Below are 24,394 nucleotides of genomic sequence, written 5' to 3'. Positions count from 1 at the left end.
TTCCGTGCACACTTGAGAAGAAAGTGTAATCTGCTGTTTTTTGGATGGAATGTCTTATAAATATCAATTAAGTCTATTTGGTCTATTGTGTTATTTAAAGCTTCTGTTTCCTTATTTATTTTCTTTTTGGATGATCTGTTCATTGTAAGTGAGGTGTTAAAGTCCCCCAGTATTACTGTGTTACTGTTGGTTTCCTCTTTTATAGCTATTAGCAGTTGCCTTATGTATTGAGGTGCTCCTATTTTGGGTGCATATATATTTATAATTGTTGTATCTTCTTCTTGGATTGATCCCTTGATCATTATGTAGTGTCCTTCCTTGTCTCTTGTAACATTCTTTATTTTAAAGTCTATTTTATCTGATATGAGTATTGCTACTCCAGCTTTCTTTCGATTTCCGTTTGCATGGAATATCTTTTTCCATCCCCTCACTTTCAGTTTGTATGTGTCCCTAGGTCTGAAGTTGGTCTCTTGTAGACAGCATATATATGGGTCATGTTTTTGTATCCATTCAGCCAGCCTGTGTCTTTTGGTTGGAGCATTTAATCCATTCATGTTTAAGGTAATTATCAAAATGTATGTTCCTATGACCATTTTCTTAATTGTTTTGGGTTTGTTTTTGTAGATCCTTTTCTTCTGTTGTGTTTCTCACTTAGAGAAGTTCCTTTAGCATTTGTTGTAGTGCTGAATTCTCTTAGCTTTTGCTTGTCTGTAAAGCTTTTGATTTCTCCATCGAATCTGAATGAGATTCTTGACAGGTAGAGTAATCTTGGTTGTAGGTTCTTCCCTTTCATCACTTTAAGTATATCATGCCACTCCCTTCTGGCTTGTAGAGTTTCTGCTGAGAAATCAGCTGTTAACCTTATGGGAGTTCCCTTGTACGTTACTTGTCATTTTTCCCTTGCTGCTTTCAAAAATTTTGTCTTTAATTTTTGTCAATTTGATTACTAGGTGTCTCGGCATGTTTCTCCTTGGGTTTATACTGTATGGGACTTGCTGCGCTTCCTGGACTTGGGTGGCTATTTCCTTTCCCATGTTAGGGAAGTTTTCGACTATAATGTCTTCAAATATTTTCTTATGTCCTTTCTCTCTGTCTTCTCCTTCTGGGACCCCTATAATGCAAATGTTGTTGCGTTTAATGTTGTCCCAGAGGTCTCTTAGGCTGTCTTCATTTCTTTTCATTCTTTTTTCTTTATTCTGTTCCATGGCAGTGAATTCCACCATTCTGTCTTCCAGGTCACTTATCCGTTCTTCTGCCTCAGTTATTCTGCTATTGATTCCTTCTAGTGTAGTTTTCATTTCAGTTATTGTACTGTTCACCTCTGTTTGTATGTTTTTTAGTTCTTCTAGGTCTTTGTTAAACATTTCTTGCATCTTCTCGATCTTTGCCTCCATTCTTTTTCCAGGGTCCTGGATCATCTTCACTATCATTCTGAATTCTTTTTCTGGAAGGTTTCCTATCTCCACTTCATTTGTTTTTCTGGGGTTTTATCTTGTTCCTTCATCTGGTACATAGCCCTCTGCCTTTTTATCTCGTCTATCTTTCTGTGAATGTGGTTTTTGTTCCACAGGCTTCAGGTTTGTATTTCTTCTTCCTTCTGCTCTCTGCCCTCTGGTAGATGAGGCTATCTAAGAGGTTTGATGGGAGGGACTGGTGGTGGGTAGAGCTGACTGTTGCTCTGGTTGGCAGAGCTCAGTAAAACTTTAATCCACTGGACTGGTAATGGGTGGGGCTGGGTTCCCTCCCTGTTGGTTGTTTGGCTAATGGCGGACTCTGGGAGGGCTCACACCAAGGAGTACTTCCCAGAACCTCTGCTGCCAGTGTCCTTGTCCCCACGGTGAGCCACAGCCCCCCCACCCCCACCCCCTGCCTCTGCAGGAGGCCCTCCAACACTAGCAGGTAGGTCTGGTTCAGTCTCCCCTGGGGTCACTGCTCCTGCCCCTGGGTCCCAGTGCGCACACTACTTTGTGTGTGCCCTCCAAGAGTGGAGTCTCTGTTTCCCCCAGTCCTGTCAAAGTCCTGCAATCAATTCCCACTAGGCTTCAAAGTCTGGTTCTCTAGTAATTTCTCCTCCCGATGCCGGACCCCCAGGTTGGGAAGCCTGATGTGGGGCTTAGAACCTTCACTCCAGTGGGTGGACTTCTGTGGTATAAGTGTTCTCCAGTCTGTGAGTCACCCACCCAGCAGTTATGGGATTTGATTTTACTGTGATTGCACCCCTCCTGCCGTCTCATGTGGCTTCTCCTTTGTCTTTGGATGTGGTTGCACCCCTCCTGCCGTCTCATGTGGCTTCTCCTTTGTCTTTGGATGTGGGATATCTTTTTTGGTGAGTTCCAGTGTCTTTCTGTCGATGATTATCCAGCAGCTAGTTGTGATTTTGGTTTTCTCACAAGAGGGAGTGAGAGCACGTCCTTCTACTCCACCATCTTGGTTCCTTCTCCTGGTTTGCTTTTTAAAACTGTTGCTGTGGGCTTGGGGTTTGTATTCACCTGATTTGGACAATGTTGAAACAGTGGGTCTTATCAAAGCCTTTCTAGAGCTATAGTTTGGTCATTTTCTATTGGGATGTGTTTAGGGTCAAATTGCCCTCGTGCCTGTGTGTCCTGGGCCTCACCTGGCAGCCATGGCCCCACCACTGACATGGAGGGAGCACGTTAGCCGCCGTGATGAGCTTGCATACCTTGCTTCTTCCCCTTTCTCTGACCTTGAAGCTGATTCTTTTCCTGCTGCTACTGGAGAGTGTGCCTGGCATAGAGTTTCCTCTGCCTTTTTGTTTTATTTTACTTTGGGGAGGGGTTGCTCTGCTTTAGAAACTGAGAGAAGGCACCCCAGGCTGGCCTGATGAGTGAACGTGCTTTAAACATCTGAGGGTGGAGCACCCTTAGATCAGGCTTTTGTGTTCCGAGTAACAAAAGGCTTTCAGACTCGCAGTAGACAAATGTCCTTAGGCTTCCGGTTTGCAGCCTGTTCCCCAGGAAACCTTTGATCACCTAGCCCACTGCCCTTCTTGTTGCCTCCCTGGCGGGGGTGCAGTTCCTTCCCTTCAGTGACTCACTTGATCTTCAAGACCACCTTGCAGGTCTGGGAGGGAAGGGAAGGAAGTCGGTTGAGTTACTTCATTGAACAACCGGACTGGTTGTGGGTGGTTCGGTTTCTCTGTGTCACTCCTCGGCACTGGCAGGGCTGAGATGGGAGCTCACACTCCCATCAAACCAGTGATGGGGTGCATGTCTCACCCCCAGCCACTGGTGCCTTGGAGACAGTTTTTGATCGGCCCATTATTAGGGGGCTGGTGGTGCCACTGGCATCTCGTGGGCCAGGGATGCTGCTCAGCATGCCACATCGCGCGGCATGCATCAGGGATGCCGAGAGTTGGTGATGCCCTGCCTTAAACCAAGGGCCGCATCTGTGTTTGGCATGAAAGTCGGTGGGACGGGTGGGGGGGTGGGGATTCTGTGGGTACTGGAACCAACATAGTGCCTGGTCAACTTTACATCATCTTTCTCAGATCAAAGAGTTTTGTTGTTTTTGTTTTGGTTTGGTTTTAGTTTTTTATTGGCACTGTGTCCTGCGGCTGTGTCTGTATTCTGGGGACATTTTGATGTATTTTGGCTCATACCTACCAGACTTTGCACATTTCAAAATGAAGGAATTGAGCGGGGATGTATCAGGTGGGCCTGAGCCTACCAACACTTGGACTCCCTTTTAAGAACATTTGGACTCACTTTGGAGAAATCTCGACACAGAGAAGCCAGATTTATTCCCATGTTGCCAACCAGAAAGGGCTCCTGGGCCCACTTTACTCATGGGTAATGGGGATCTTATTCCTGATGTCCTGGGGCCGCACTCTTCACCTCCTCTCAGGATGAAAGTGAGTGGGGGTGAGGGGTCGGTCGGCTGGTGGGAGCCCCGCTTCCTGTCCTCCTTCAGGTGGGCCACAAGGCGTCCTGAGTCTGAACAGATAGACCCCCTTTAAGGGAGCAGGGAATTCTGTGGTTCCTCTGTCAGGAAGATGCCAAAGAGAACCCTTGTGTGGAGCAGCATCGGAGTGATTCTGATTCTCATAATAACTGCTTTATGGGCATCTCAGGGCATCCAGCTGAGCACAGCCTTTGTGGGTCGGCCCTAGGAATGGTCAGAACTTTGAGGTTCGTATGTTCTGGAGGAAAATAGAAACAGCCTAGAGGTGGACACAGTTGAACCGAAATCGCCTGTTAGGAGGTGATGCTGTGCTTCTCATGACACCCCTCCCCCACCCCAAAAAGAGTGATTCTAGTGAACGGGGCCTGTTGTTTACGTCCCCATGGAAGGGGGTCCTCAGTGTCACCCTTGCCTCAGGGCTCACTCAACCCAGGGCCTGGGCACTGACAGTATCAACATTATCTCCCTAAATCCAGTCATCCCTTCACTACAGGTGTAACGACTCTGCATCTGTAATTCTGGAATCCAAAGATCTCTAAAATCTGCCAGTTTTTCCCGAACTCATTTGGGCAGCAATCCTTGGTGGAGCTGCGTGTAACCCGGACTCGCCCTCTAGTGTGACTGTCCCCGGGGGCGGCAGAGCGGGGAGGAGGGGAATGGGGAGGCTTGTTCACGCTGCTGACAGTGCCAGGTGACATGTAATGTCCATACTGCTTCTTAAAATCCCAGCCTTCCAAATTCTGGCACACCTCCCGACCCTAGGGTTTGGGGAAGCGATTGTGGACCCACATATGTAGCCAGTGGCTGGGAATGAACACGTTAACCTTCTGGCCCAGCTTCCTCGTCTGTCTGGTGAAAATCATATTTGCACTTGGAAAGCATCTGTGCACAAACTGGGCACGGGGGCCATGACGCTACAGGTGCCTTCGACTCCTCTGGTTGTTGCCAGGCACAGAACTGCGGGCTCAGGTGAATCACTTCCCTGTGGACCGTCTCAGGACTGTGGACGTCCACATGTCTGCAGTCTGGGTCACGTCCCATTGGGCATGGCTTCCTTCCTGGCCGCAGCAGTGTTGGCACCTGCAGCTGGAGGATCTGGGGGGTGCAGGTGCTGGGCTGTGCACCCTGGTCAGAGCCTCTGCCCACCGGAAGCCAGGACCACCCCCGAGCCCACAGCAGTGACAGCCAGAAATGTCTCCAGACGTCAGCAGGTGTCCTCTAGTTGGGGACCACCATCCTATACCCACTGGGGCTCAAATTTAGAAGACGTTTGGTTTTGTGTGTGTGTGGTTTTTTTTAAAGAATCTTTTGGTAATTTATCCAACACATTTGTCCATGCCTAGTCTAGTTTCTAAGTTCAGCTAGAGCTTTCCAGGTTACCAACACCAAACCAGTTAAACAGGTCAGCATCAATTATTTAAACGGAGGTTTTTTTTTGCTTTTTCTTGAGTAGAAAGCATGTGGGAAGCATATTGATCGGAAAACACTGGTATTTCTGCTAAAGGTCTGGCACGGGATTTGTTCTGTCTGACTGCCACCGGGCCTGCTGTAAATCTGGGACAAGTCTACGTGTGATACATGCCAGCCCTTGGGGGCCATTCCGGGCAGGGATGGGGCGGGGTGTGGATTAACCCATTCTTTCCACCTACCAAGCTAGTTACAGATTTATTTCTGTTTTTTCCTTTTAAGATAGGGGTTTTCCTTAGAAACTTACAGGTGCCTTCAGCTTCTTGGAGACAGTGAGGGTGAGTACATTACATACCTTTTGCAAAAGACTGTGCTCAGGGTGGACTGTCCTAGGTTTAGGTGGATGAGAAGCAGGGTGGGGAGAGTCCTTAATTTACCTGCTGCTCTTATCTCGGCTACAGAAAGAGTCTAGATGTGTTTCATTTAATATGCAGGTTCAACATCCTATTAAGTGCAGATTTTCCTGCAGATTAAAAGAAGTCGTTATTCTTATTATAGCTCTTTAACTATGACTAACTTAAAAGTCTTTCCTCTTTAAAAGAACTCTTAACAGCTTGGCCCTCCTCAAGCCCAGCATTTGTGAATATCAGGCCCACCCATCGTCACCTATTGAAGAAAGGCTAGGAGTTAGAGCATCACTTTCAGCAGCTAATCTTCTTATTACAAACAACACATTCTAGATGGGTGAGGTGAGTCAGGACTTCCTACTGTAAAAGAACAGGGACATCAGAACAAGATTGGGAGCTAATGTTCTGGTCTCCTCGGCCGTCACAGGAGGTCCAGTGAGTGGCTTTCTCATGGGAGCCCTGGGTCCCTCAGTCTCTGGAGTCTGAGCTGTACTTGGTCAGGGCCCTGAGCATCCCGGCCTGGCATCCTACAATGATGAGCAAGCTTTAGTTGTCAGTTAATAGACTGGTACCCTGTCTCCCTTCCTTGCCTCTGTTTGCCACAAAGGCACGTTATTTTTCTTCTTGTATATGGTGAACTGCCCGCTTTCACAATTTTTCAAGTGAGAAATGTCACATTGTGACCAAACGACAACAAAAACTCACTTTCCCAGCGAGGGCAGCGTGGGCCGTCCTGCCCAGAAGCTGAGGTTCCGCTCTTCTTTTTTTTTTTTTTTTTTTGAATTTTATTTTATTTGTTTTTTATACAGCACGTTCTTATTAGTTATCTCTTTTATACATATTAGTGTATATATCTCAATCCCAGTCTCCCAGTTCATCCCACCACCACTTCCGCTCTTCTGTGGGAACCCCCGGGCTCGTCCCTGCAGGGGATTCGAGCAGGAGGGAGGGAGGGAGACGCAGGTGGCTTTGCTGGGTGTCCTGTGATCCTGGGGTGTGTGGGCAGGACAGATGGTAAAGCCACCCCCCCACACAGAGAGCAGGTTAGAAGGTCAACTTTGGGGACGTGTCTGGCTTTGTCACCCCTTTGCTCTCGCCTGCGGTCACCACCCTCACCACCCCCAATAGTTCCGTGAAGGCCAAGAGAGGTGACCAGAATCACGTTGTCTCATTTCCTTGAGGTTTTACACGTACCATTTCTGCATTTTAACTTCTTTAAAGACAGAACTCCTTAACCACTAACCGCCCATCTAAAAATAGTAACAGTGATGCCGGAAGGTATATGTAGAAGCTTCGCTGTGCAGCTGGGAGAGAGACGGTGCCGCCTGGCCCTTTGGCTGATGTGCCCCTTGCTGGTTTGTTTGAGTTCTTTAATTCACAAAAGGTGGATGACCTGGGGAATGCAGGGCGAGACCTACCTTCTAGGCGGCAGGCTGGCTTGTGCACTCCTGGAAGAGTGAACTGTTACGGCCCTGAGCACCCTTTTTACCTGCATATGCCTGCCCCCTGCCAGGTCCAGCTGAATCCTTCCCGTGTGATCTGGCTTGATCCTCACACCTTCAACATCTGCCTTGGGCTTAGACCACCTAGTTCTAGGTACCGTTTTAGTGCCCAAGTTGCAAAAAAGATCATCTCCCTCCCTGCCTCTTCCCTGCCAACTGATACCACTAATTAAGTACATAATTCACTGTGAGCTAAGAGGGCTGGCTTATGCGACTGGCTTTATCCTGCTGTGACTTTCGGTTTATAACCTACCAGGAACTGTGTATTATGAGCTTTGGCTTAAAGAAATCTAATAGCACCAGAGGGCTCAATAAATCATTGGGTTTCCAAAAGCACAAAGTTCAGGGCTGTACCATGACTCATAGTGTTGTAACCCATTCAGAAGTTTGGAGTTGACAAAGTCTCACCAAGGACAAACCCAAAGGCATTTTCCCCAAAGCTGGGAAATCAGCGAGCAGGAGTGACTTGGTTCCCTGGACCAGAGCGTCTGTGCATTTAGAACCTAGTGGGGGCCGAGCAGGCTCTGGGTGAGGGAGGAAGTGTGTGATCTGAGGTTCTGCGCGTGAGTCTCCTATGCGCTGAATAAACTCATGATTTCCAAACCTTGAAAACCATCAACACGGAGAGCTGTCACCGCCTGTCTCTCCTGCACCCACATCTGGCTCAGCACAATGTACTTACTAACCCTTGAGCAGTTCAGAGCCAACCCCTCTATGTGCTGGCTCTTAAATCCTATAAGCAAAAAGTTTATTTATTAAGGAATTAACTTGGAAAAGCTTCATTCTGTAGGAAACAAACACAGGTATTTACTTGGAACCCCTGGAAATGTTTCTGAATGTCAGTGATAACACACTTCAAAAGTGTTTTCTAGATACTGTTATCTTTTTAGCGATTGTTTCCTCTGGTCCTTGGAATGCTTGACATTCAAACAGAGTTGCTGACTGAAGAATCCAGGATTTGGGAAAAGCATCACTAAGTTGAGAAGACATGGGGACCCATCCGACACTTTTCTGAAACAAAAAAGCCAAGACTGAACGGAGCAGAAGCATCTTACCTGGCTTCAGCGCAAGAACTGGCCTTAAGGCTTCTGTATTTAATTCAGCTAATTCAGTGGGCTATAAGTAGAAAGGACTAGAGGTGGGCTATTAGACTTCGTCTCTTTGAAAGTAATCAGAAAAATGGAGGCAAAGTTGCCATCAGGCGGAGTTAAAATACCAGCAGTTTTCTTTCACCTTCACCTTTGTCTTCAATTGGTATATATTGCAAATATCTTTTTTAAGTTTTATTAAGGTATAATCGATATACAAAGGACTGTACATAGTAAATATGTACGGTTTGAGTCTGGACAAATGCAAACACTAGTGATACCATAATTATATATAGATATATACCTCCCAGAAAAAATGAAAATAAGATAAATTAAAAAATTTTTAAAGCCAACTTTGTAATAGCATAAAACTATAATTTCTCTCTCAGAAAAAAATAAAAATGAAATAAATTAAAAATATTTTTTTTTTTAAAAAGCCAACTTTGCCATAGCACAAGATCGTAATTTCCCTCTGGGGCTTTAATTTTAAACAATACACCTGAGATTTCTTATAAGAGAAAGCCACCCACAGGTGGACTCACTCTTACCCTATTTAGAACAGATTTAACGAATGCCTATAAATACCCCTACATGTGGCAGCGTCTCCTACATAATCATTTGGGAGACTGTGCCTGTTTTGCTCAAAACAATTCCAGACAAGAAGTCAAGATGTTTTCAGAGCCTCTGGCATGTTCTTAGACGGATCAGCGCTGGATTTGATACAACCAGCCGAGGGTCTCCTGGGGTCACCTTATGAACCAGGACCAACGAGACAGTGTTACTTTTGGTCCAAAACTAAGCGTGGCTTCCAAGGTTTTATGGTTTGCCTTTCTTGTGTGAATCATAGAACTGGCTCGGAAGGCAGATCCTGAAACAGAATTTGAGAAAGTATTTTGGGCTCTGGCTGCGTCAGAATGAGTGTTCAACCTTCTAAGGAAACTTGAAAAATCTCCTCTGAATTTATAAGTCGTGGTACATTTGTGTAAATCTAGTCTCCCGCACTTAGTAACATCTTCTATGTTAGCAAAAGACAACTTAAAACCGTAGTTGGTAGTGATTCTTCAGATGTTCCATGGGCCTAACAACTTCACAAATTACAAAGTGAGTCATTTCCTATGACCCAGCCCATGGGCGTAATAGAGAGCTGCTTTGAGTGCATCACTGGCAAAATCATCCACTTTCTTAGTCACTTTCTTTATTGTATGTACTTAGGCTACACGAAAGAAGCAGATTCTTTCTGGAGAACGTTTTACTTCTCAGAATAAGTGTTATGGTTTGTAGAACGGTATGCCATGTTCTCACTGTAGGAGCAAAGGGATTTGCAAATGTTTTTATTAAATCCGTATTTAAAGTCTCAGAAGTGATCAAGGGAAAGGAAATGTTTCCGTTCCCCACAGGGCAGGTATTAAGCAGCTAACCGTCCGCGGTGCTTGGCTGAGGAGCCGGTGCTGCAGGAATCGTCTAGAAGTTGCTGCTGTCACCTGCACGGCTGACACAGCCCCCCGGCAGTCCCTGACCCTGTAGCTATGTCGACGTCATCTTTATAAGCATCCTTGTAAGCAGAGACTAGGGGACTGGTTCCCTAGTCTCTTTACTTACCTAGGTCTGAGTGTGTAGAAATCTCCCCGGTGGCTATCAGTGTGAGGGCATTAGAAGATTTTCACTATCTGTTTTGTCAAAGCCTTCGGGTCAGCCCAGTTCCCCATCCTGCTCCGCCAGGGTCGGTCTGGGTTTGTGCCGGCTGTTCGGACTGAATTACCATCAAGTTTCCTCTCGTTCTCAGAAGCACTTGGGTTTGGATGATTGAACATCACCCCTCCCCGCAGGGTGCATGTCAGCACAGCAGTTGAGGGTCTGAAACTTGGCCCCAGGCCCCGGGGCTGCTCGCCTTCTCCTTCCCTGCCTCCCAGGCATCTTAGAAACGAAAGTCCACTGACTGTGGTTTGTTCAGTTGCCTTGTGCACGCAGGGTGAGCATCATTCCCACCAGAGGCCTGGGAGTCTGGAGGAGGGAGAGGTCGTTGAAAGGGCAGCCCTAAGGCCACATTCTCCCTCTCTCTCCCGTCTAACCTCTGCCAGTATCTCTGATCCGTGTCACCTGTCACCTACGGTCGGTTATCTGTCCGCCACTGTCTAGCTGCCTATCATCTGTCTGTCTACCTATTTTTAATATTCTGTGGAAAGAAGCTCCCTGGGGGCCACTTAGAAGAGGAGAGGACCTTGTTTTGCGCCCGCTCCTAGAGCGGCAGGGTGGTCTGTGGGCCAGCCTGTCCCAGGTAGCTTACATGCCGGGATGCAACTTAAACTACACCTCTGATAAGCACTCCCTCTCGGGGGGATGGGGGTGCTGGATCACATCACACTCACGCTTGTCACCCTTGCCCTCCACGGTAACAGCCATACCAGGCTCAGTACTTTAAATGGAACAGGCTAAAAATGTACACCGTCTACGGTTTCCAGCAAGAAGGGAGATGGGGACAAAAAGATAAAAGTGATCTTAGAGTTGGACCAAGATGTGTCTGGAGGAAGTTCCACTGCTTCTCCATGAAGGCCAGGCTGTGGGAGTCCCTGTCCCAGCCCGTCCTGAGGCCGAGGGAGCATCTGTCACATGTGTAGCACTAGACTGTACACACACACATGGGTATAGATGTATTTCTATACAATATTGATATTATATGTATTGTATTGTAATTAATATAATGTGTGTAATATAATTATACTGTATATAATGAATGATATTTATTATATATAATGTATCAATATATAAATACATATGTGCATAGTCTTGTGTTAATATGTGTGACAGCTAGGAAAGGGAAAGAGCATGGAATCAAATAGAAAAGGGAGAAGCTGAGAGCAGGTTCATTTATAGAATGTACAAAAGTTTATGATATATAATATGTGTATATTATATATGAAATATATAAATAATAAATGTCTATAATCTAGTGTTAGGTTTATGATATATAATATGTGTATATTATATATGAAATATATAAATAATAAATGTCTATAATCTAGTGTTAGGTTTTATAACATAGTGTTATACATAAGAATTATAATGTCATATATCATATATAATATGTATTATATTTTGTTGGAAATCTTACACTTATAAATATGCAAATTAAGCACCCATAAAGGTGGCTGCACTGTTGATTAATTTTTGCTCTGTACTCCATGGGCTGTTTCATCTTTAAAAATCTATATTCCTTTTTTTCCTTCCCTCTTGACTTCCACTAGGCAGGAGGTAGGAATCCACAACAATAATCTATTACGATAAACTTTTCTAAATGGCTAATGCCTATTCCTTTTCAGGGGTAAATGCCCTGGAAGGTGAGTCACATAGATAGAGATGCAAATGAACATTTCTGTCATTCCTTTTTTTTTTTTTTTAAAGTATTTATTTATTTATTTGGCCATGCCAAGTCTTAGCTGTGGCGCAGGATCATTCTTGATCTTGTGCAATCTGTGGGGAGAATGAGATGCGTTTAGAGTTGAAATGTAATTGTCTTTGGTCAAATGTGCATCGCCGTCCAGATTCACTCAGGGTCTCCCCTCAGTGTAGTAAACTGGCACTAGTTGGAAGGTAAGGCAGATGAGGATGGGGTGACATCCAGCTGTGCTTTTAGACCGTATTTCATGTGTGTGGAGAGTCGCAGATTACCCCGCAGATGCTTTCCTGTACGCGGTGTGATTGACACCACTGCTCTCCGTGAGTTTGTGTTGAGTCAGCAACAGTGTTAGGGTAAATACGTCCCTTTTCAATCTCTCAAGAGCCAGTAGACACCAGGCAAACTATCTGACTCCCTGTGCTACTCTGGATGAGTCTGGGTGGAAATTCCCAGTGTTGGAGTTGAAACTTAAGAGGCTTTCCCACAATGTACCACTTGGAAGGAGCACTAATATTACACTGTGTCTTCTCACCATTGGGCTCTTAGGAATTGGATGCATTGTCATCGGAGTTTCCATTTTATGTAACTCATGGATCAATTAATGTCTCAACACAGTTGAACCCAGTCTTAAAAAGATGTTCCTTCCCTCCCCCAGGGTTACCAGGGCCTGGTGGATGGTGGCAGCAACATTGTGGAAGCCGACTGGGAAAGTGTCTCCAGCATCCTGCAAGTGGTACGTGCTGAGCTTCCATCCTGCTTCTTTCTCTGAGTAACTCTTCGGTTTGAAACCTCTTGTGCTTATGCTCCAGTAATACCTACAACAGATTAATGATGCCTGGCATCATTCTTATCTACTCGCATGGAAAGAAAACATTCTTAATTTGCCATTTAATTAAAATTTTTAAGAAGCTCTACATCACGCACACTGAGGAATTATCCTTGCAAGAAAAAGTTACATGTGGTGGCTAGTGGCACGTGAAGGGGGGTTCTGGTATCTTTTTTTAGAGCAGATTAACGTTGAGGCAGTTTTGGTTTGTTGGTGCTGTGTGTTTAGTGGCAAATCTCCTTGCCTGTTGGGTTTGGGGAGTCATTTGGCATCAGTGTAACAAAGCATGGGAAAGATCCCGACCAGCAGCCTCCAGGGGCTGTGGCTTTAGTGGGAACACAGCATCCCTGTTCTGCCCCGACCCAGACAGGGCTGATGTCCTTGGTGTGCACAAGGATGAAGTAATCACCACTTCAGGTGAAACAGTTGCTCACGTGGAACTTCAAGGAACCTCTTGCCTGAATATTTCATGCCTAATAAATTCCTGGAACAATGTAGCTTAGTGAAGACTCCAAGTCAGTTGAGAAATAAAGAGATTCCATGGAAGGGATGGATTTCATGAAAAGCTCTTTACTTGCGATTAGATCTTTTGAAATGTATGTATTCATGTGTGACTCATGTTGAGTATTTTTTTAATTGAAAGCAAAGAGATCGGTCCCATTCCCTCTGAAGGTGCTAGTGCAACAGAAGAAGGGACGAAAAAATATGGCATATAGATATAAATGGAATATTATTTGGCCACAGAAGAGGAAGTCCGGCAATGTATGACAACACTGAGGACATTATGTTACATGAAACAAGCCAAACACAGAGAGACAAGCCCTGCATGATCTCACTAATACGTGGATCTAAAAAAGGCAAACTCAAGAGAAACAGAGTAGAATGGTGGTTGCCAGGGACTGAGGGGGTTGCAGAAGTGCTGATCAAAGGACACAAGCTTCCAGTTATAAGATGAATAAGTTCTGGATCTAATGTACAGCATGGTGACTGTAGTTAACACTACCGTATTATATACTTGCAAGTTGCTAAGAGAGTAATGTTCTCACCACACACACACACACACGTAACCAGATGAGGTGATGGAGGTGTTAATAGTTTGATCATGGTGATCATTTCACAATGTGCACCAATATTGAGTTATCATGTTCTATACCTTTAAAAATGTTAACCATGCTGTATTATATATTTGAAAGTTCTCACCACAAAAAGGCAGCTATGTGGATTGGTAGAGGTATTAACTAACCTTATGGTGGTCATCATTTCACAATATATACATGTATCAAATCATCACAGTGTGCACCTTAAGCTTACAAGTGTTGTATGTCAATTGCATCTCAGTAAAGCTGGGGTGCGGGGGCGGATGCTAGTGGGGTGTGAGTTGAAATGCCGGTCACAGACTCCTAAGTCTGCACTTGAGGCTTTTTGCGCTACTGCTCCTGGGAAGAGCCTGAAGGAAAGTTGGACAACCATGGATACTTAGGTAGAGTAATATTTGCAAAAAGTCAGGACATTGTCATCTGAATTCCAGCCAGGAAACCCACGTGTGAGGAGAGCATTTCCACTCTGCTATGGTGATTGTGAAGAAAGATAGGAAATACAAGTATGGTTGGTGTGTGTGTGAGTGTGGGAGAGAGGGAGAGGGAGGGAGGGAGGGAGAGACTGGTGTCCACTTCTTTGCAACCCACTCGGTCCTGGGTTTCATTCCTGGGGCCCTGTCCATGTTATCTCCTCAATGTTCATGGGTTGCTGACTTCCCGTTGATAGAACTTATGTGACCCTTTAATCGCTCTTGGTCAAATCAAAGTCCAGAGGACTGGCTTATCTTTGTTCTGCACCCTGCACCTTCTACCCAGGCTTCCCGGTGCTGTGCCAGGTCCTGATGTCGCCCCTGTCACACTGACCGTCATCATTAACCCAGGATCACTTCTGCTGATGGGCAGCTTGCTTTATGAAGCAGGCATGCACTTGGAACGTCATGCACAAACTGAAGTTTTATCAGTGTGTGCAGGGTTTGTGTAAAGGCATCCTGCATTTTTCTAAATACAACTAGGGATCCTTTGCTTTTGAAAAACAAAGTATGAAAAATCATGATTTCTCTCTCCCAGAAGTTTGGATATTCCAACTAAGATTTAACCTTGAAAAAGGGGTGTGGGCAGGGAGGGGTGGGGCAGATCTCGTGCAAAACTAAATCCCTTTGGCTCACAGATTTCTCTTTTGCTGGCACTTGTGGGGAGCCCTGACTAACAGAAGGGGAGTCTTATTACCTGGGGCCGCTGGACATGGTGTTTCTCTGGCTGCGGCTGCTGACCGGCCTTGGGCCCGTCTTAGGCTCAGAGAGTGTGCGGGGTCCAGCCCTCCCTGTGCTGCGCAGCTTCCCCACGGGACGGCTGTTGTTCCCTTGCAGACTCCGCTCCACGCATTTAGCTGATGGCTGCCGTTCCTCCTTGTTTCCGTCCCCTACTCTGTTCCCTTTGGGTATGAGGCAGCGTCTTTAGCCATTGAATTCTGGGAAAGAGCTAAAAATGGGAAAACTCTGAACTTTCACAGCTGATCGATTCAAAAGCTGGAAAGGAGGGAAACCTATGCTTTGGAAGTCCTGTGGTTTTACATCAGCACTCACATGTACTAATCTGTCCATCTTTCTGTCCAAATGGGAGGAAATAGATAAACACGGTTTTCTTTCTTTTCCAGGGAGGGACCATTATTGGCAGCGCCCGTTGCAAGGACTTCCGTTCTCGGGAAGGCCGCCTGAAGGCTGCTCATAACTTGGTTCAGCTGGGCATCACCAACCTGTGTGTGATCGGCGGGGACGGGAGTCTCACCGGGGCCAATATCTTCCGGAAGGAGTGGAGTGGGCTGCTGGAGGAGCTGGCCCGGGAGGGTGTGTCTCTGTCTCCACGTACATTACTCTCGTGGGGCTCTGTGTCCCCCCCATTCGTCTCCCCATCCCCTCAGAGAGCTTTGAGTTCATACATTCTGCCTGCTTAACCGTCCCAGAGGTATTTGCTGCTGGTGGCGAGGCAGATCTTACAGTCGCCACCTCAGCACTTATATTCGTGCCTCAAATAATGACAGTAACGATAATAAGAATAACATTCGTTCCGCCATCCTACGTGCCAGGCACGGCTCCACTTTTGACATAGGTGGCTTTGTGCACTGCTCGTGACGACCATCTGAGAGGGTTTGTATCGATCCCCTCTTTACAGAGGAGGGTCAGGGGCTCGAGGCGAAGCCAAACAGCCATGAGTGTGGCTCCGGCTCACACCTGCCCTCAGACGCCCGTGGCTGCCCCCCAACAGCTCCCCTGGGGTCTTTCTATCAGTTGTTGCAAGACTTGAATTTAGATGGTAGCGACCTGCTGCTGGATGGTCCTTTATCATAGGAAAGGATTTTCGAGAAACCTATATATTCTGTGTTTTTTGTCTTTTAAGCATGTTGTTACAAAATTCCACTTTAATATAAAATATAGCCAGTGGAAGCAAATTGAACTAATAGCAACCTTGTGAAAAGTATAAACTTGCACTAAAGCGATGACCCCAAGTTCTGTGACGTCTGTTTGGGGAATGGAGAGGGGCTGTCAGACGCCAGCAGCAAAGGACCTAACGATGTCTCTGCACCGTGCTCTGGTGTAAGGCAGGCGCGTGGAGTGGTAACTCAGGAGAGGGATAGCTGCCTCCCCCTTGACCTTGACCTTTCTGGTCCCATTTAAGCAGCTCTACCATCCCCGGTGGTCTTTCCTGAGAGCGCTAAGTAGATCTCTACCAACTAATTAGCCCCCATGGGCCTGTAAGGAGTCAATATACCAGTTGTACAATATTCTTTCAGACTTAGATCTGGGGTGGTGACGTGTCTTATTTGGAGCCAGGCCGTTTTCCAAGGCCGTTGCCAGACAGAAGTCAGATTGTATCCACTGACTGCAGCGTGTGATCCTTCCTTCCTTTAATTTTTACACCTGGGTCGGTGCTCTTGTCTGGGTGTCAAATGACTGCTCCTATCTTGTCCCCAGCTCCACCTTTGTGTGGCTTTTCTCTCCGTCAGTATGCAGGATCAGGTCGCGTACAGATCTGATGCAGTGGGTAGGAAACCCATGTCGAAGCGTGCATTCCCCCCTCCCCGTGTCATCCTGGGCGTGCGGCTTGTCCCCCCACAGGCAAGATCAACACGGAGGAGGTGCAGAAGCATGGGTACCTCAACGTGGTGGGGATGGTGGGCTCCATCGACAACGACTTCTGCGGCACCGACATGACCATCGGCACGGACTCTGCCCTGCACCGCATCATCGAGGTGGTGGACGCCATCATGACGACCGCCCAGAGGTAGTGGCCATGGGAACCCGGCGGGTGGGCAGGTGGGCGGCCCTGGGCTTGAGACATGGGCTGCAGAGACCTCAGTGCCCGCTCTGGAAGGTTCCACAAGCCTTGTCACTTGATATTAGAAACAGTTTTGTATTGGTTTACTTTTTATTTTCAATTTTCAAAAGTCACTGCTTCCCAATTACAAAAGAAAAATGTGTTCATTGGAGAGAATTTAGAAAAAAGAAAAAGACAAAGTCAGCATTACATAAAGTCCCACCCAAAGCTCTCCTGCAGGAATCACAGAAAGTAAAGCCCCGAGTTTGCACAGCTGTCATCAGAGCTGGGCGAGCATCCCGCCTGTTCGCTTCTCACCTGTGGATTTCCCAGCATGTAGATGAGGCAGAGACCTTCTGTCTCTGTGCTGTAGACTCACGGCAGAACCTTTACCGTAATGCCTTCTGTGGAGCCCTTGGGTTTCCGAAGCACTTTCACAAAAGCCACGTGAGAGAGAAAATGGAACACGTGCCTCCATTTCGTGGATGAGGCACTTGCCACTGTCTCAGGGCCACGCCCGGTGGAACTGTGACCGGTGGCAAACCATGTCCCCTTCGGGTTCCCAGGGTCACTCGTGGTGGTTAGTTTCCCATTTGTGGAAAGGCTGTGGTCCCCGGGTGTGGACCTGACTCTGTGACTGTCGTGTCCTGCCTTGCTGCGGGCGGTCTCCAACCCACGGTTGTGGCCCGAGAAGCAGCTGACGCTGCCCAGCAGAGCTGTTGTCTTGGGAAGAGCACATACAAATGTTCTGGTAGTGTGAGCGTGTCTGGCACAAGCACACCTGCTATAAAACACAACCGGGAGGTGCTGCTCGCTGCCGCAGCCCCTTTGCTCGAAAGAGCTTGAAACACACTCACAATAGCATTTGTTTGTGTAGAAAGTGGGTCATTTGTGGGGTAGCTCAGGTACCTGCTGTAAATACAAAGCAGGCTTTTCTGTTTGCTCTCCCTGCTCTTCCCGGTGGTGCTAAGTGGATGTTTCCTTTATCTCTTTTCCAGCCACCAGAGGACCTTCGTCCTGGAAGTCATGGGGAGGCACTGCGGGTACGTACGTGCGGATGCGGCTGGGACGGAGAGGACCCCTAGCACAGTCCCTGCGGAGCCCCGCACCCTAGCATGAAGGTGCCAGGAAGGGTTCCCGAGGAGCCAGCGGCGTCCTGTCTGCCAGGGCTGGCCCTGAGCTCGGGATGCCCGGCGCAGCCCCATGAGGTCATTGCTGTCTCCGTGCAGGTACCTGGCCCTGGTGAGTGCGCTGGCCTGTGGGGCCGACTGGGTGTTCCTTCCAGAGTCTCCACCAGAAGAAGGTTGGCAGGAAAAGATGTGCATCAAACTCTCAGAGGTAAACCCACATTTTGCCTGTCTTAACTACCAGCGATTCTGGTTGCGCTGCCCCGGCCATGATTTGCGGTGGCCGTTAGCATGTTCGGTTTGGACGGAGTTTTAGACAGGTGACAGCTTTCTGCCCAAAGTGGCTTCAGGCTGGTTGCTGGGGGCTTCGACTCCTTACGCGTCCATCCACCTCCCACTGTTGCAAAGAGTAATTTGAGGGAAAACAACTGACGTTTTTGTGTTTCTCGTGTAAAGCAGCAGCTACAACTGTAAAGAGGAGGTGAGGTGAGAGCCCAGGGTCTGGGGAACATGGTGCCTCCCTGACCCCACGTAACAGGGACAGGAGACCTGTGTGTTGACTCCATCCGAATCCCCCATCTTGCCGTGTGGCACACGTGGTGACAGCTCCTTCTGCTGTGGGGTCCCCACCGTGCTGGCCTTGCTGTGGGTTGGCTTGCTGTCTCCTCTGAGCCAGGCTTTTCCTTCCTTCCGTCTGCGGGTTGGGCTTGAGTTTCACTCCGTGGATTATCAGTGTCGGGCAGATTTCCTCTAGTTAAGGCTTCTAACTAAGGCATGCGAGGCCTCGTAGAAAACAACGGTTGGCATTCGGGACAGAAATCCCAATGCTTATGGAATTTCCCTTCTCTTATTTTCTTTTTTTTTTTTTTCTTTTTTTTGCGGTACGCGGGCCTCTCACTGTTGTGGCCTCTCCCATTGTGGAGCACAGGCTCCGCGGCCATGGCTCATGGGCCCAGCCGCTCCGTGGCATGTGGGATCCTCCCGGACTGGGGCACGAACCCGTGTCCCCTGCATCGGCAGGCGGACTCTCAACCACTGCGCCACCAGGGAAGCCCCCTTCTCTTATTTTCATAGCCATCTTATCGCTGTTCCATAGACAAAAAAGTAAACATATGGCAGAGGCTAATTATCGTTGCATTCAGCAAACACATAAGCGTTGCATACAACCAGGACCCACGTTTCATAAGATATGGCCATTGCCTTCAAAGTGATGGGTTCCAAGAAAGGAATTCCAGCAACAAACCAGAGAAGCTTTGCTGACCCAGAACCTCTGTAAGAAACTGTTGGTAAAGCTGTCCTTTTACTGGGAAGAATCATGCACCCTTTTGAGGCTGGAGCTCTAGGCTGCAGCAGGCCAGGGGCACGTCCCAGGGATGACTGTGACCATTGAAGTAACAAACGAGTTCATTATCTCTTGGTTCTAACCTGGGGACCTGGGCGGCATGCTGTGCTGGCCAGCTGGTGTGGGAAGGTACGTGGCTGGTTGCAGGAGTCGGGCACTGGCCCTCCTGTTAGGCAGGTCCTTCATCGTGGTGCTGAGGGCATCCGCGTAATTGCTATTCCACGGGGCATTACTTGAGGGACGTGCCTGTCCCTGCATCTGTCCCGTCTCCTCCCGAGTCCCTGCCCTCGTTGACGATGACACTGCACAGGCCAAGGTCTAACGCCCTCAGAGAGCCGGAAGCACCCCGGCTGTGAAGATCAGCAGTGAGGCCGTGGGGCTGATGTTTAGGTTTCTCCGTTATTTCTGTAACTGTATGGTCTTCTCTGCAGACCTCCTTGAGTTTCGGACATTGTAAAGTGCCCCGTCAGCTAGGACGTGTTTGGATCCCCCCTTAAGCGTTGGCAGAGTTAGGACTAATGGCTTGAGCTCACTTGGGTGGAAACACTTGACATTGTAGTGCCTGTCATTAATTTTTATCGGTTATCAGTGTAGCACTGTGAGAGTTTCTCTAAACACCTTACCGGATAATTGGCCCAGGAAGCAAGCCCCAGAGCATCCCCCAATCATGGGCATTTCGGTATAAAGTTGGAAAGGACTCAGGGGCATCAGAAGTCCCAGGGCTGGATCCTGGCTCTGCCAACCACGGGGCAAACGATGTTTGGACAGACGACCTTCCCTTCATGTCCTAAGTTCCTCAGCTGTAACTCGGGGTCATGCTGCTGCTCCTTAGAGATTTTGTGAGGATTCAGTGAATGAGTGACTCCATCTGGGTGGGGGACCAGGAGGCAGTCAATGAACTACACAGACAAGCTGGCTTGTCTTCCCACCTGAGTAGATAGGTGACCCCATTATTTTTTTATAAATTTATTTATTTATCTTTTGCTGCGTTGGGTCTTCGTTGCTGTGCCGGGGCTTTCTCTAGTTGCAGCGAGCAGGGGCTACTCTTCGTTGCAGTGCAAGGGCTTCTCATTGCGGTGGCTTCTCTTATTGTGGAGCATGGGCTCTAGGTATGTGGGCTTCAGTAGTTGTGACTCATGGGCTTCAGTAGCTGTGGCTCGCGGGCTCTAGAGCGCAGGCTCAGTAGTTGTGGCGCATGGGCTTAGTTGCTCCGCGGCATGTGGGAACTTCCTGGACCAGGGCTTGAACCCGCGTCCCCTTCATTGGCAGGCAGATTCTCAACCGCTGCGCCACGAGGGATGACCCCGACCCCATTATTTTTTTTTTAGCCACTTTGGAATAGTGTATTGTATGGATGAAGTATGGCTATTTGGCCAATTCCATATTTGTGGACCAGTCATTACTTCCATTTTTGCTGTTTCAAGTGATGCTAAAATAATCATTCTTGTTGTCGTATCTTTATACCTTTTAGAAAGTACTCTGATTAATAAGTTCTTCAAAGTGTAGCACATTTTGGGACTTCCCTGGTGGTCTAGTGGTTAAGACTCTGACCTTTCACTGCAGGGGGCACTGGTTCGATCCCTGGTTGGGGAACTAAGATCCCGCATGCCACGTGGTGTGGCCAAAAAAAAAAAAAAAGTGTAGCACATTTAGTATCTATCATAAACCAACAAGACAGCATGTGTGTTTGTGATGCAGGACGGGCCGAGCCCCCTTGGCTGACATCCTCAGGTGCTGCCCACTCTGGGCTCACCGCCCCACACAGCTCACCCCCCCCAGAGGAGGGTCCTTGACTGGGGACTTGAGGGAGAACAGACTCCCTGAGAGTGATTTGGGCATCACAGGATGCTGGCCGGGAGCCCGGGAGCGCCGCGGCCCCCAGTGTTCGACGCTGCCAGCCTGGCTGTTCCTGCAGGGCGGCTCCGACCCCGCCTGGGCCCCGCATTCCCCTCTGTGCCCCTCCTGCCCAGGCCTGGGGCTGGCGTTGCCCATCACAAAGGCAAGAACCGGTTTTTAAGCACTGATTTTTATTCGCCATTATTTCTGTAACTGCTGGTCTTACGTGCAGACCTCCTTGGGGTGAGGTGGCAGGGAGCTCTGCCTTCCGGGGGAGGTTCTCGGGCCTGGTTTGCAGTAGAGAGCCCCCTCCCCGGAGAGCCCAGCCTCGGAGCTCATCACCGTCCGGGGGTCCGGGTCCAAGGCAGCGGGGGCCGGCCTCTGCCTGTGGTGATGTCACAGCAGCTTCTGCGTCTGCAGGCCTGTCCCCTCTGCTCACCTGGGGCACCATGACCTGCCTGTGTCCTTAGGAACCACCATGTGTGAAATCAGGTGACCGTTTCTCCCTGGAGAGAGGCCAGTTCAGGTGGGGCAGGGGCCCCCGTTGTGTCGTTAAGAATGGTTTAGGCATTTGAGGATTTCACCTTTTGTTTCCTTAGAACCGAGCCCGGAAAAAAAGACTGAACATCCTCATTGTGGCCGAAGGAGCCATCGACACCCAAAACAAACCCATCACCTCTGAGCAAATCAAAGAGGTGAGTGTCTCAGGCTTCTCACCCCCCGAGCCTGTCTAGAAACGGGAGATTTAGACACCCTGGGCAGGGCGGGAGTCTGGAACTATGCGCTATTGTTTAAATATTTTTTGTTCTTCTTGGTCGTTAAAAATATTTTCGTAATGACTCATAACTTTATTAGCATCAGAATCATACAGCTCCTGGCTTCTGGTGAGCCCCTGCCTCTGGAATACTGTTGGGAATATTCCCAAAGGCCCCGGGCTCCCACGACAGAGACGGAGGAAATGCGATCGGGTGGGGTTAGAAGGTTCCAGCTCTGGGTCGTGGCTGCCCAGGAGCTAGGAGGTCAGCAGAGTTCCCTCTCCCACCGGAGCATCAGCTGAGCATGGCCTTACTCACAGAGAAAGCCGCTCGGCTGGCCTTAGTCACTGCTCCTCCGCCCTGCATGGAGGCTGACCCCTCAGTCCTGTTGCCCGAGTCCTGTTGGGCTTGGTTGGCGGGTGCCGGCTTGTCTGGCCCAGGAGGGATCTGCTGTGCTCCCCAGTTGCCCAGGTAACTGGGCAGGTTCTGGACACAGTGCTGGGGAGACAGACTCAGGCTCTGATGGAAGCTGCCCGTCAGGGCAAAGCATATCATCACCTTGGCTTTGCAAGTTGGTTTCTCTGATGCCTTTTACGTATTTATTCCCTGACCAGCTTTTCACCTGATTATCAAAATATCTGTGAAAGTCATCTGCCAGTATTTATAGAAGTCATCTGCCAGTATTTATAGAAGTAATCAATACAGTCAGGGCAAAGATATTCCTTCCCACTTAATTGAAGTTGAGATTGGATTGTGGAATATTAGAGCCAAAAGGGACCATGGAATTCCTGTGACCCAGCCCCATCATTTTTATAAAGTAAATGAGGGCCAGTCAAGACAGGTAGCCTGTCCCAGCCACCTGGCTGGGTTCACCCGGGCCCTGGACTGAGGGGACACTTTGATTTTACTGTGTCATGCTTTTCAAATACAACCTTACAAATTCAAGGTGATTTCAGAGAAACGTTTATATTTTTACAAAGTATATGCTTGAAATACAAGCTATAGAAACAGTGATTTTAAAAAATCGTGTTACTTATGTTCACTTGCGAGGTAGGAGCACAAAGGTTTTATTTGATGATAAAAGTATTCTTTAAAAAATATTAATTTCAGCAAGCCGTTAAACATTCAGGAAGTGAAATTTAGAAACTAGAACATTCTTCAACATAGATGTGTAGAAAGGGGAGAGAGAACTTCCCCTGCTCCCAACCCCCATCCCTAGAACAAGCTGATGTACCCGGCCATGTCCTGTGTTTCCCCTCAGCTCGTGGTCACACAGCTGGGTTATGACACTCGGGTGACCATCCTTGGACACGTGCAGAGAGGTGGGACGCCTTCAGCCTTTGACAGGATTTTGGTAAGTGAGGCTGGAAATGGTCAGGCATCGTCACAAGGAAAGGAACACTTCTGGGATTGCAAAGGGACCAGTTTGCTAAGAAGACTGGGTGATCTTGAGTAGAGCCATCGGTAAAGGGCGTGTCTGCCCACAGCGACGGGTGGCTTGTCCCTAGGGTGCTATGACCCGTAGTCTCATAGGGAGACCTGCTAGCCGAGGGGGTTTCCTAAGCCCCTGGTGACCCAGACACTGAGAGACCCTGCTAAACGTGGGGGACAAACCCAGAAGGTGGAAAGGGGGTGTCCACGGGCAGGTTTCTAGAAATGGACCCAGGGACCACAGAGACCCAGAGTCCAATTCTCGGTTTCCTGCTCCGCTCGCCTCTGACCGCCCCGCCCCCCAGCGCGCCGGTTCCTAGCGGAGTTGATCTCGTTGTTGGAGGTGGGTTAGAAGTCAGCGGGAAGGGCTCTGGGTAACTAACGGGGACTCAGTGCAGGAGAAGCGAGGGGGCCTTGAGGACGGAGGAGCTGAGAACAGGGCTGGGCCCGTCTGAACGAGGGGGACCTCTGTCTGTGGGCGCCGGGCTGGTCTCCGGGCGGGCCTGGGGCCAGCTCCGACCATCGTGATCTCATTACCAGGCCAGCCGCATGGGGGTGGAGGCCGTGGTCGCCCTCCTCCAGGCCACCCCCGAGACCCCGGCCTGCGTGGTGTCGCTGAGCGGGAACCAGGCAGTGCGGCTGCCGCTGATGGAATGCGTGCAGATGGTGAGTGCGGGGCCGGGCCCCGCCCAGCACGGGGTGGGAGGTGGGGGGGGAACCTCCCCCAGCACGGGCAGACAGCCTTCCCTGGGACCCAGGGCCCCCTCCCCGGGCCCGTGACACCGAGCACGCAGGCCCCCTCCGCGAGTCTAGTTTGCCGGGAGGGGGTGTCCTCGGGGTGCCTGGGCGCTTCCTGTGGGCGGGTCAGGCCGGAGACGGCTCTGCAGGGACTGCGGGGGGATTCTCGGGGTGGGGAGGGCACCATCCAGCCTCTCCAGGGTCAGCTGCTCCCGCCCTCCCGTCCCCGAGGCCCTCACACCTGTGATGTGACACGGGGATGGCCGACTCG

At 48.8% G+C, this 24,394-nt stretch overlaps 1 protein-coding gene across 1 annotated transcript in view; it reads left to right on the top strand.

The window, feature by feature from the left end:
* Positions 1-24,394, top strand: part of PFKP (phosphofructokinase, platelet) — a 108,510-nt gene that overhangs the window by 20,075 nt on the left and 64,041 nt on the right. The window contains exons 3-10 of the mRNA XM_082617469.1: positions 12,375-12,452; positions 15,237-15,426; positions 16,696-16,861; positions 17,893-17,937; positions 18,124-18,232; positions 21,799-21,894; positions 23,216-23,308; positions 23,926-24,051. Coding sequence (XP_082473595.1) covers positions 12,375-12,452; positions 15,237-15,426; positions 16,696-16,861; positions 17,893-17,937; positions 18,124-18,232; positions 21,799-21,894; positions 23,216-23,308; positions 23,926-24,051 — 903 coding nt within the window. The remainder of the gene's footprint in view (positions 1-12,374; positions 12,453-15,236; positions 15,427-16,695; positions 16,862-17,892; positions 17,938-18,123; positions 18,233-21,798; positions 21,895-23,215; positions 23,309-23,925; positions 24,052-24,394) is intronic.

Source organism: Mesoplodon mirus (assembly GCF_964341445.2).
Source record: "Mesoplodon mirus genome assembly, chromosome: 4".
NCBI classification, from domain to species: Eukaryota; Metazoa; Chordata; class Mammalia; order Artiodactyla; family Ziphiidae; genus Mesoplodon; species Mesoplodon mirus.
Note: the sequence above shows the minus strand (reverse complement) of the source record. Positions and strands in the feature narration are given on the sequence as shown.